The sequence below is a fragment of the Ailuropoda melanoleuca genome, chromosome 2, assembly GCF_002007445.2.
Source record: "Ailuropoda melanoleuca isolate Jingjing chromosome 2, ASM200744v2, whole genome shotgun sequence".
NCBI classification, from domain to species: Eukaryota; Metazoa; Chordata; class Mammalia; order Carnivora; family Ursidae; genus Ailuropoda; species Ailuropoda melanoleuca.
In genome coordinates this window covers 184,225,331-184,237,830 of record NC_048219.1, presented here as the reverse complement: position 1 = coordinate 184,237,830, position 12,500 = coordinate 184,225,331, and the positions used below count along the sequence as shown (strand labels likewise).

The 12,500-nt window shown below is 42.9% G+C and overlaps 1 protein-coding gene and 1 long non-coding RNA gene across 2 annotated transcripts in view; one reads left to right on the top strand and one right to left on the bottom strand.

Annotated features, from left to right (window-relative positions):
* The window catches only part of LOC109488538, a 6,166-nt gene extending 376 nt beyond the window's left edge, over window positions 1-5,790 (bottom strand). Inside the window, exons 1-2 of the long non-coding RNA XR_004623631.1 lie at window positions 5,624-5,790; window positions 4,627-4,758 (exon numbers count right to left, since the gene is read on the bottom strand). This is a non-coding gene — a long non-coding RNA (uncharacterized LOC109488538). The remainder of the gene's footprint in view (window positions 1-4,626; window positions 4,759-5,623) is intronic.
* A 244-nt stretch (window positions 5,791-6,034) lies between these two features.
* Window positions 6,035-12,500, top strand: part of FARSB (phenylalanyl-tRNA synthetase subunit beta) — a 65,337-nt gene continuing 58,871 nt past the window's right edge. The window contains exon 1 of the mRNA XM_002930641.4: window positions 6,035-6,185. Within this exon, the coding sequence (XP_002930687.1) occupies window positions 6,128-6,185 (58 nt within the window). The 5' untranslated portion in view covers window positions 6,035-6,127. The remainder of the gene's footprint in view (window positions 6,186-12,500) is intronic.

The following is a 12,500-nucleotide window of genomic DNA, read 5'->3' as shown; positions in this document are numbered from 1 at the left end:
CCCCCCCCCCCGTGCCTAGGGCAGCATGGTCCTCCACCTCCAATATAATTGTTAATGCTCACACACTATTCTATTGTATGGTGGTATCAGACTTTATTTAATCAAGCCCGTATTGGTGGACATTTAGGTTGTTTCAAGATTTTTTATATTACAAACAGAAGAATACTTCCTTACTTCCATAAAATAATTCCAAGAGTGGAATTTCAGGATCAAAGAGAATGCATATTCAAAATTTTGATTCATACTGTCAAACTACTATTTATATTGCTGACAGGTGTGTCTGAGACTGGTCTCTTCCCACATTGTTGCCAACACAAGATGGTGTTATTTATTTCTTTAACCTCTGCCAGTGTCCTTGGAGAAAATATCTCTGCTTTCATTATTGTTTTAATTTGCATTTCTGTCCCCTCCCCACTTTTTTTTTGTTTGTTTGTATTAATGAATTGGTTGTTCATTTCCTTTGCCCATTTTTCCTATTGAAGTATCTATTTTAAAAAATATACCTTAAGGAAACAGCCCAAGTGTCTGTCGGCTGATGAATGGACAGAGAAGATGTGGTATATGTGTGTGTGTGTATATACACACAAAAATAACATTCTATTGTGTATGTATGTGTATATATATTGACAATCAGGAAGTCATATATATACACATACAGAATGGAATATTTATATACACATATGGAATATATATAATGTATACAGACATTCCATATACATATATATATACATATACACAATGGAATATTACTCAGCCATAGAGAATGAAATCTTGCCATTTCCAACGATGTGGATGGAGCTAGAGAGTATCATGCTAAGCGAAATAAGTCAGTCAGAGAAAGACAAATACTATATGATGTCACACATAGATGGAATTTAAGAAACAAAACAAATGGGCAGAGGACGAAAAAAGAGGCAAACCAAGAAACAGACTCCTAACTATACAGAAGAAACAGATGGTTACTGGAGGGGAGCAGGGTGGGGTGGGCGTTAAATAGGTGATAGGGATTAAGGAGAGCCCTTGTGATAAGCACGTATGTTGTAGAGAAGTGTTGAATCACTATATTGTACCCCTGAAACTAATATTACATGCTAACTGGAATTGAATAAAAACATTAAAAAAAGAAAATATACCAAGCATTTCTATCACAGGGGTACTTGGGGAGCTCAGTTGGTGGAGTTTGCAACTCTTGATCTCAGGGTTGTGAGTTGAGCCCCATGTTGGGTGTAGAGATTACTTAAAAATAAAATCTTTAAGAGAAAAAAACCTCCAGGGACACCTGGGTGGCTCAGTCAATGAAGCGTCTGCCTTCAGCTCAGGTCGCGATCCCAGGGTCTTGGGATCGAGTCCCACATCGGGCTCCTTGCTCAGTGGGAAGCCTGCTTCTCCCTCTGCCTGCTCTGCCTGCTGCTCCCCGTTTGTGTTCTCTGACAAATAGAATCTTAAAAAAGAAAAAAAAAAAACCCTTTCAAATATTTATCGAGTGTCTGCTCTGGGCCAGGCACTGTATGAGGCTCCTGGCATTTATTAGTGAACAAAACACAAACATTTCTGTGCTATGGAACTTATGTTTTAGCAGGGAGAGATGTTTATATCTAATAAGCATAATACATAGTATAGTCAGGGGCAGGTTTTTCTGAGACTTGTAGGAGCAGAGGAAGCTACCCCTGCAGGAGCTTGGGGACAAGAACCTTCTGGCAGAGGGAACTGCTGGTTCAGATGCTCTAAGGTGGGTCACTGACTGGCAAGTTTAAACACACATGGAGTCTGTTCTTGGATAGAAAGTTCCTCAAATTAACCCCTAAGTTACAGTTGATTCCTAATAACATAGCAAAAAAAAAAAAAAAAGTTTTTCAGAACTTGACAGAATTCTAAAGTTTATCTAAAAAATGAACATGAGAGAGACGAAATTTTTGTGAAAGAAGGCAATGGATGTGAGAGCGTTGACAATACTGACTCCATCTTTGGTCCTTTGTTTTGTTCAGCCCCGCACAATGACCTCCCTTGGAAGTTCACATATGCGTTGACCTGAATGCGCTAAGGCTTGTTCTGATAATTGGCAGAGATGACAGAGGAGGCCCCACCTGAGGTAACTGGGAGAGTTGCTGGCACACAGATGGCACCATTTCAGATAACTACACTCTGACCCCGCCATCATGCCCCTTGCTCTATAAAAGCTGTGGCTGAAGGCCCGGGGTGGGAGAAGGTGGCCATGGAGGACTGCTTTGCACTGGGATTGCTTGCTCCTTCCCCCGCTTCCCAGCAAGGTACCCTGATTAAGATCCTGCGTGAACGGTATGGCTAGCTTTGGTTTTTCCATCTCAAGGTGCCTTCTCAGCCTGGAGAATACTGATCCTCCTTCACCTTCTAATATTGATGATATGTTAACTCTTCCAAATATTAAAATGCATACTAAAGCTATCGTAACTAAAACTTTGGTACTGGTAATGAAATAGAAAGTTCAGCAGTAGACTTAAGTATGTACGGAAATATACGCAGATGAATGATGGGTATTCGTAACTGACTAATAACTGAACTCTACATCTGAAACTAACGACGCACCATATTTTGGCTAATTGAATTAAAATTTAAAAATATAATATATGCTAAAGAAGTTATTTCAAATCTGTGGGGAAGAAGAATCTTATTTAGTAAAGGCTGTTGGGCTTACTAGGATTGCAGTTTGAAAACAAAATAAAGCTGGTTTACTCACTTGCTCTGAAACCTAAATAAATTTCAAAAAGATCTAAGATTAAAAAAAAAATTCCAAGCCCTTTAAGAAGCATACTTGGTTTTTATAAAACAATCTTAAACGACTCTATAGAATGTAACCAAAAGCCCAGAATCTATAAAGCAAGAGAATTATAAAGGAGACTAAAACTTTTTTTAAAAGCTCTTTATGAAAAAAAAAATCAAATGTTAAGTATTCCTGTTGTTTGTTTAAAGGCCACCAAGCATTTGTCCCCATCACCCCCCCCAAAAGTGCCACATTCATCTCGTTTCTTACCTTCACCTTTTTTCTTAAAACCTGAAGGTATGCTAGGTAAAACAGAAAACATTACCAATATATTTTTAAAAATTTTATTAGCACATACGAGAGAGAGCTGGAACATGAGTAGGGAAGGGGAAGCGCAGAGGGAGAAGCAGGCTCCCTGCTGAGCAGGGGCTCCTTCCCAGGACCCTGGGATCATGACCTGAGCCAAAGGCAGCTGCCTAACCGGCCGAGCCCCCTAGGTGCCCCCAGGACATTACCAATATTTTTGAAATGCTCCCAGGCTACATCTGTTCTATTCCACTCCGAACTAACTACTCCCCTATTTCATCATCCATTTTCTTTAGCTTTACCATCTATTCGTATATGCCTAAACAATGTACTCTCTAGGTTAACCTATTTTTCATTTTTATATACGTGACACCATATTGTGTAGATGCTTCTGTGATTCACTTTTTTCGCCCTTCAATATTCTATTTTTATGACTTATACAAGTTTATACATTGGCTGTAGTTCATTCATTTTCACAGCTCCGTGGTGTTTTGTTGTATGGATTTATCCTAATTATGCATTCTAGTATTGATGGACATTGGGTTGTTTCCAGTTTACATTGTGTGGTGTGTGTGTGTGTTTGATAAAGAACAATGTAACCATGAACGTTTTTATTTGCTCTTCCAGGGCACATGGGTAAGTTTCTCTGGGGAACATTGCTGGGAGTGTAATGGTAGTCAGGTATGCAGGTGTTCTGCCTTTCTAAGTAAGGCCCTATTTTCCAAAGTGATTGTATTAATTTATACTCCTAATTTTTGCCAACATTTGGTTAGGTCAGATTTTCACGTTTTTACCAATCTGGTATGTATGACAATGTATTTCATTATAATTTTAACTTACTTTTCCCTAATTTGTAATGCAAGGAGAACTTTATTCATGTGTATTGGCCAGCCCATCTTTCATTTCTAGGAAATGCTGCCATCTCCTTCTTGCTTTCAAGCTGACTCCAACATTGGACAAAGCAGCACCTACCTACATTTTGTGACCTACTATCTCCATGTTTTCCAAGTATCTTTCCTATCAATCAGCTGAGCACTTGAGATGAGTAGTTGTGGTCTAGTTTTCTTTTCCATTAGAATCCTCTAAATGTTCAGTCCTAGAGCAGGTACAAAGATGAAAAGCAGGTTGGGTGTGTTGGGGGACATGGGGAGATGAGAACAGAATGCCCCTGTTGGTTTGAGACCAGCAGGAAATCAACAAGGACAGATGACTGACAGCTGCCTGATTTCGAGGACCTAGGACATAAGAACTGTATTATTAGGATTTGTGATCCTTAGGATAATTCTCTAAGGTGTATATTATCTACTTTATAGATAAGGAAAGTGAGGTTCAGAGGTGACAGAACATTTTGGAGTGCCCGGAGGAGAGCAGGTCAGGAAGTCCTTTATTCATGGAGACGTTGAGTACCAATTTGGCAGAAGATTTTATTGGGCATTGTAGATGTTTGCCATTGATGGGGCCTCTGCCAATCCGTTATGTTGGGCACTGGTAAGGGATTGCCTGCAGTCATGGAGGGAAGCTAAGAAAACCTGCTTGAATGGTCGTCAGAGAGGCCTAAGTTCCACACACCTACTGCCCCTTACCTGAATGGCTTTGGAGGCCCTCACTCACTGTATATTATACCGTATATAATCAGAGAAGGGCAGGTCTCCACGAAACTGTCTCAGCTCTGCCTTGAGAGTTGAGTGACTCAGTTTGTGCCTCAGTCTCACCATCTGTAAAACAGGAATAATGATCACATGTGTTGGTGTATTTCCTGTAACAAAATAATCACAAACTTGGTGGGTTAAAACAAGTTTACTCTCACAGTGGGAGGCCAGAAGTCCAAAATCCGTTTCACTGGGCCAAAATCAAAGTGTCTATAGACAGTGTAGGTCTGCTCCAGAGGCCAGGGAGAGAATCCCTCATTGCCTCTTCAGTTTCAGATGGCATTCCTTGACTTGTGGCTACATCATTACCATCTCTGCGCTCTCGGTTATACTGCCTGTCCCTCTTCTGTTTCTGTCAAATGCCCCCCCCCCTTCAAAGGATGTCCCTGATTGCATTTAGGGCCCATTCTGATAATCCAGGATAATCCCTCCATCTCCAGATCCTTAAAATAACCTGCAAAGCCTGTTTCCACATGAGGTAACATTTACAGGGGCTAGGGCTTAGGACCTGATATCTTAGGGGGCCCCATTCAGCCCATTACATTCAGGTTTATCAGAAAGGAAATCTGCTAATGCTGTCGGAGGACTGAGCACAGCCTCTGCCAGTAGACAGCACTGTCTAAATACCAGTTGTTTTTTTTTTTTAAAGGTTTTATTGATTTATTTGACAGAGAGAGAGACAGCCAGCAGGAGAGGGAACACAAGCAAGGGGAGTGGGAGAGGAAGAAGCAGGCTCCCAGCGAAAGAGCCCGATGTGGGGCCCGATCCCAGGACTCCGGGATCATGCCCCGAGCCGAAGGCAGATGCCCAACGACCGAGCCACCCAGGCGCCCCTAAATACCAGTTTCTTTACTCTTCTTAAAAGGTCTCTAAGGCAAGCCTCCCTTAAAAAGGGGCTGCTGCAAGGCTCAAACCCAGGTATAAGACTTACCAGGGTACAAGGCAGACTGTATGTAAGCACGAAGAATGAAGCCCAAACTGCAGCCGGTTGGTTTCTCCTGCTCCCACAGCTCAGATTCGCACATTTTTCTCCGTAGGAGGTCTCAGATCCCGTCCGCCCGCTCACCTCGCCACCTCCCGGAAAGGACGCTCCATCTCCAGGCCCCGCCCACTACTCGGGCATTTCCCCCGCCCTTAGTGGGTTAGAGCGTAAGGGCCTTTGCAGTCTGTCCTTTCTACTGCCTATCAAATCGTAACACATTCTACCCAATTTTGTCTCTTTTCTCAGCCAGCATGTCATTCATACGACACAGATGGATTTACAGGTTTAATTGTAGCAGTTTCTTTGCCTCCAGCTGAAAAACGAGTCAGAAACTTTTGGAAGAAGACTGGCAATATTTAAGAGAGCCCATGCTAGAACGGGCCGGGTCCTACGCGCCTCGGGAGCGGAGCCCCGGCTTGTTCACGGCGCAGGCGCAGTGGGGTCTGACTCGCCATGCCGACTGTCAGTGTGAAGCGGCATCTGCTCTTCCAAGCCCTGGGTCGGACCTACAGTAAGTGCGGGCTCCATAGCCTGGCTTTGTGCCTTTCCTCAGGGGATGGGACCCCCTTCAAAAGGGCTTCGTGGTAGCGTTCATGCTGCCCGGCAGGTTTTGGTCTCGGGTGCTCCGTGTATAGACCGGGATGGCTGGCTGTCGAAGCGGCGGGGCTGGGCTGAGGTAGCCTCTCGCGACCAGTCCTGCCAGGGCTGTCTTTGCGTCATTAGCGCCTGCCCAGCTCTCCGTGTCATTTATTCAGCAGTCCCCCATGGAGCATGTACTGCGTGCTTGGTGCGAGGGGATAGGGTAGGAATGAAGCCCAGGGTTGCATCCCAAGTGCAGCTAGTGGAGTGCAACAAGAGCTCTATAGAAACCCCATTTATGAGGGAGTGGAGAAAGAATTTTGAGCAGGAAGGAGTGGTCTTTTGTCTGTTTTATCCTGTTAATGTTTCCTGAGCACCTATTACGTGCCAGGCACTGTTCTAAGCGCTTTGGGAATACAACGGTGCACATGACATATTGAAGTCCACGTTCACATTCTAATGAGGGAGGCAGACAGTAATTAGCCAACACATTAATAAAATGATTCTGGATTATGTTAAAGGCTATCAGGGAAACATCTTGTGCTAAGAACAACATTAGATGTGGTAATAACATCTGAGCTGAGACCCGAATGACGACGAGGAGTCTTTACTGGGTAGACTCAGTCTTCACCACTTCATCTTATATATACTTCATTTCTTCTTCAGTTCTAAAAACATCCCCACATAGACGAGGAAGTATTAAGTACAATCATCAGGGACCATATGGATGTAGCTGTTGAAATGATAAGCCTCTCATGGTTATCAGCATATATAAAAAAAGGCTGTGGCAACTGGTTTGTGAGAGCTATTTTAGGTTTTTTTTTTGTTTTTTGTTTTTTTTTAAGATATTTATTTGACAGACAGTCAGCGAGAGAGGGAACACAAGCAGGGGGAGTGGGAGAGGAGGAAGCAGGCTCCCAGCGGAGCAGAGAGCTGATGCAGGGCTCCATCCCAGGGTCCTGGGATCACGCCCTGAGCGGAAGGCAGAGGCTTAATGACTGAGCCACCCAGGTGCCTCTATTTTAGGTTTTTAGGGCTCAGTGTGATAACAGAGCCCTAGTCGGTTTAACAGGTACTGCTTCTTACAATGAGATGTTACCTGAAAATAGTTAGCTTTTAAAATGTTTCTGAAGGTATAAATTTAAGCACTACTTATTCTTTATTCCTTGTAGGGTTCTGCTATAAGTCCCTGAAAATAGAAGTAATACTCTTGACCTCCGACTTCAGCTCTAATTCCCTACACTTCTTTTTTCTTTATACTTTTTATAATATGATTACTTATATTTCCTTTTTTTGCGTATTTATATTTCTTAACTTATTCTTCTAAACCATATTCTCACTAATGGTATATGGCATGCCTGAATTGCAAAAAATGGTATGTTGCAAATATTTATTCAAGACCTCTGTGATCAGTTACCACCCAAGTATCCATTTCTGGGAAAGAAATTCTCTAGGTTTTTATTTACCTTTTAAAACATCTTATTTTTTTTAAAGATTTATCTGAGAATGTGTGCACAAGTGTAGGGGGGGCAGAGGGAGAAGGAGAGAAACTCAAGCAGACTCCCCACTGAGCGTGGAGTCCATTGTAGGACTGAATCCCACCACCCTGAGATCATGACCTGAGGCGAAATGCACAGTTGGTCGTTTAACCGGCTGAGCCATCTAGGCACCCCTATTCTAGGTTTTTAAAATGGTGAGATTTATAATCTGTTTACTGTCATCTGATGTTTTAATATATTCTCTAGCTGCCCCCCCTTTTTTGAGAGCGATCGGGCAAGCGTGATTCCCCCCCACAAGTATCCATCAGCTACTGACTAAAACATCAGTCAGAAAGATTGATGTTATTGAGATGTATTTAAGAGATCAGAAATAATACTCATTATTAGTTTATATTTCATATGTTCTTGAAACCTTTAACTTAATTGGGTTGAGATCAAAGTTGGAAAAGCATATTTAGCAAAGTATCTAGTTTCCAAGTAGTATGGGTCCATCTCGTTTCCTACCCTCTCTCTCTAAATCAGTCTTCCTCTGTATTTTCAGATAGTAGCTCATTCACTCTTCTGTATCTCCATTCCCTCTTCAGTGCCTCCAAGGTTTGCTTTTTGTCCTAAATTCCATTGTTTCTACCAGTCACTGCCTTCCCCTTCCTCTCTTTGCTTAGCAGGGATCTTTCTCAAGCTGCTTTTGTTGTTTTAGTCCTTTTGCTTCTCTGGGGCAGTTTTCTCAGTCAATTTTTTTTTAAATGATTTTTTATTATATTATGTTAGTCACCATACAGTACATCCCCGGATTCCGATGTAAAGTTCGATGCTCCATTAGTTGCGTATAACACCCAGTGCACCATGCAATACGTGCCTTCCCNGTGCGATGGCTGGGTCATAGGGTAGTTAAATTTTTAACTTTTTAAGGGACCTCCACACTGTTTTCCAGAGTGGCTGTACCAACTTGCATTCCCACCAACAATGTAGGAGGGATCCCTTTTCTCTACATCCTCTCCAACAATTGTTGTTTCTTGCCTTGTCTATTTTTGCCATTCTAACTGGTATAAGGTGGTATCTCAGTGTGGTTTTGATTTGAATTTCCCTGATGGCTAATGATCTTGAACATTTTTTCATGTGCCTGTTAGCCATTTGTATGTCTTCATTGGAAAAGTGTTTGTTCATATCTTCTGCCCATTTTTTGATTTATTTGTTTCTCGTTTTTTTATTTATTTATTTTTTTAAAAGACTATTTGAGAGAGAGAGAGAGCAGGGGGAGTGGCAGGCAGAGGGAGAAGCAATCTCCCCGCTGAGCAAGGAGCCAGATGCAGGACTCCATCCCAGGACCCTGGGGTCATGACCTGAGCTGAAGGCAGAGGCTTAACCGACTGAGCCACCCAGGCATCCCTCTCAGTCTACCTTTTTATCACCTTTCTCTTCAGGTGTTTTCTTCTTATTCATTTTCTTAACTGATTTATTATCACTGTTCAATTCTGGTCCTGCTCTGCCTGGTGTGATTGCTGACTGTACTGTCAGAGCCACCTGAGTATATCCTACAAACCCCTAAGATGTAGTCACTTAGGTGTGTCATTTTGTTAGGATTATTAGTCGCGATTTCGTTGGTTCGTCCTTGTATCTAAGCATATGAAATACAGCCAAAAGGAATAAAACAAATTGTATAATCAGGATTCATTGAAAGATACAATATTTTTTTAAGATTTTATTTATTTGACAGTGTGAGCAAGCACACAAATAGGGGGAGTGGCAAGGCAAAGGGAGAGGGAGAAGCAAGCAGGAGCCCAATGTGGGACTCGAACCTGGGACCCTGGGATCATGACCTGAGCTGAAGGCAGACGATTAACTAACTGAGCCACTCAGGCACCCGAAAGATTCAATATTTTAATAATAACTAAATAATATTTAATAACTAAATGGTTACTGACCAGATTATAATCTATTACTGCATAATGAATCACCCCAAAATTTGGCAGCTTAAAACAATCATTTGTTATATGGTTTCTGAGGGTCCAGGACTGGGGAGTGGCTTAGTTGGGTGGTTCTGGCTCTGGATCTCTTAGTACCTTGTCATAAAGGTGCAGGTCTGTAGTCACATCAAGGCCTATCTGGGGTTGGAGAATTTAATTCCAGGTTCACTCAGGTGGTTGTTGGCAGGCCTCTGCTCCTTGCACATATTTGGTCAGACTCCAGTGTCTCCCACCTTGACCTCTCCCTAGGACTGCTTGTAGTATGGTAGCTTGTTAGTTCTGGAGTGAGAGGACCCAAGAGAGCAGGTAACTGAGTGTTCAGAGTGATCGAAGCACAGTTTTCAGTAATAGCTCAGAAGTGACATGCTATCCCTTCCCATCTTTAGGTCACACAGACCAGTTCACAGTGTGGAGGGGGACTGCACAAGGGTGTGAATATCCGGAGGCAGGTAGTTTTGGAGGCTGGCTACCAGTCTGCCCTCCGGCCCCCAATGATTCATGTTTCTCCCACATATAAAATCTACTCACCCCATCCCAGGGTTTCCAGAAGTGTCATCCCATTACAGCAGCAGCTCAAAATCCAGAATCTCCTCTAAATCAGGTCCAGGTGTGGATGAGGCTCTTCAGGTGTAGTTCCTTAAGTACAGCTGCTTGAATATAGTTATTCTTGGTCTGAGACCAAAGAGACACATGATCTGCCCCACTGACAACTAACATCCAGTGGTGAGACAGGCTTAGGATAACTGCTATACATATTCCTTTTCAGAAGGGAAAGTGGGAGACAGAAAGGAGTCCTTGGTCCATGGCCGTTCTGAAATTGAGCTGACACATGTTGGACCTTCTGATTAGGTCTCGGCCTAGGGTCATTGTTCATGGCTGTTAGCCTTACCCTCTAGGCTCTTGGCTGTGCTCTCTGAGTGATCCTTATTATTATTATTTTGGGTGAAAGAAAGCAGGTGCTTTACATCTGATTAGTTTTTTCAGTCTGTTACTTGGTAATAGAATTTTGGCAGTTCGAAGACTTTTGTCCTGTCTCTGTCCCTTTCAGCTCAGGCTTACAGTGTTTCTGCATATGTATTTCTTTTAAAAACATTGCAGGTCTTCACTGAATTTTGCTAGTTTCCATTTCATTAGTGGACAGCCACGCCACTCACAAATATCTGAAATAAGGTGTTTTGTACCTTGGGCTTTTTCTGCTACAGTGCTCTTAATTAAACTCAGTTGTGTGACTGAATTTGTGAGGCACGCCCTTAACCTACAGTGCCTTTTATCTAAATAAATAGCACCTTTAATCTTTTCGGTCTTAAGATTTTACAGTCCTATCGTTGATTTCATCTTTGGACCATGCTTTCCTGGCAATGGATTTACGCTGTTCAGAAGTCACTTATTAATTTTAGCACTGTTTTACATCTTAGGAGGCTGAGAATTTTTAAAACCATCAAGTGTTGGCCTCTTTTTAATGGCCTTTAGTTTGTCTCTTCTCTCACATTATGAATGACAAGAAAAAAAAAAAACCAGGTGACACTTAACAGCACTGGTTGGGAATCTTACATTGCCCAGTTGAACAGGTACATTTTCTACAGTCTGCGTAACTGGGCAATAGCGTTGCTTGCTAAACTACTGCCTTTATATACAAAGGATTCCCCTTTTCTGGTTTCCAGTAACACTCCCTCAGTTTCCTCCATGTCCTCACCTGCATCCTTATTAAAGACCATGAAGCTTCTTGTAACAGCTTTTTCAAGGCATTTGAGGTTTTGATTTACACTTCCTCAAAGCCCACCTCCTGATTCTAAAGCCACTCCCGTGTTTTCCCCATATTTTGTTATGGCAGCCCTCTACTTCCAGGGACTAAAGTTTATTCTCTGTTGCTGCATGACGAGTTACCCCAGTACATAGGAGTGTAAGACAAATAATGATTATTTTACAGTTTTTGAGAATGGAATCAAGGAGTAGCTTAGCTGGGTGGTTCTGGCTCTGGATTTCTTTTTTTTTTTTTTTTTTTTTTTTTTTGATTTTTTTTTTTTTTTTTTTTTTTTAAGATTTTATTTATTTATTCGATAGAGATAGAGACAGCCAGCGAGAGAGGGAACACAAGCAGGGGTAGTGGGAGAGGAAGAAGCAGGCTCACAGCAGAGGAGCCTGACGTGGGGCTCGATCCCAGAACGCTGGGATCACGCCCTGAGCGTGAAGGCAGACGCTTAACCGCTGTGCCACCCAGGCGCCCCTGGCTCTGGATTTCTGACCAGGTTGCAGACAAGCTGACAGGTGGGCCTGCAGTCATCTTGAGGCTTGGCTGGCTGAAGACCGTGCTTCCAGGATTACTCCTGTGGTTGCTTCAGATCTCCCTTTACACAAGGGTGTGAATACCAGGGGCAGGGATCTCTGGAGACATGTGTTGTTCTTGGCCCTAGTTAACAGTAACTACACTGGAGACCTGGGAGTCCTAGACTCTTCCTGCTCCCACCATTCCCACCTCCCATCCAGGCACAGAGCCTGTCTGCTTCTTTGACATTCCTCACATTCTTCCTTCCTCGCACCCACTGCTGCTCCTTCAGTCAGGTTCTCACTGTGCCTCCCCTGCACTATTGCAGAAGCCTCCCTGCTCCAGTCCACCCACCACTCTGCATTCTTTAAAGTGCAGATCTAATCATGCTTTTGCCCAGCGGAAAATCCTTCAGCATGACTCCCTACTGCCTGCAGGCAGGACAGAGCAAGTCCCTTGGCGTGTGGGTTCTTTCTGCTTGCTGCATTGTATCTCTTCCTGATCTTATTCTTATGCTTCAT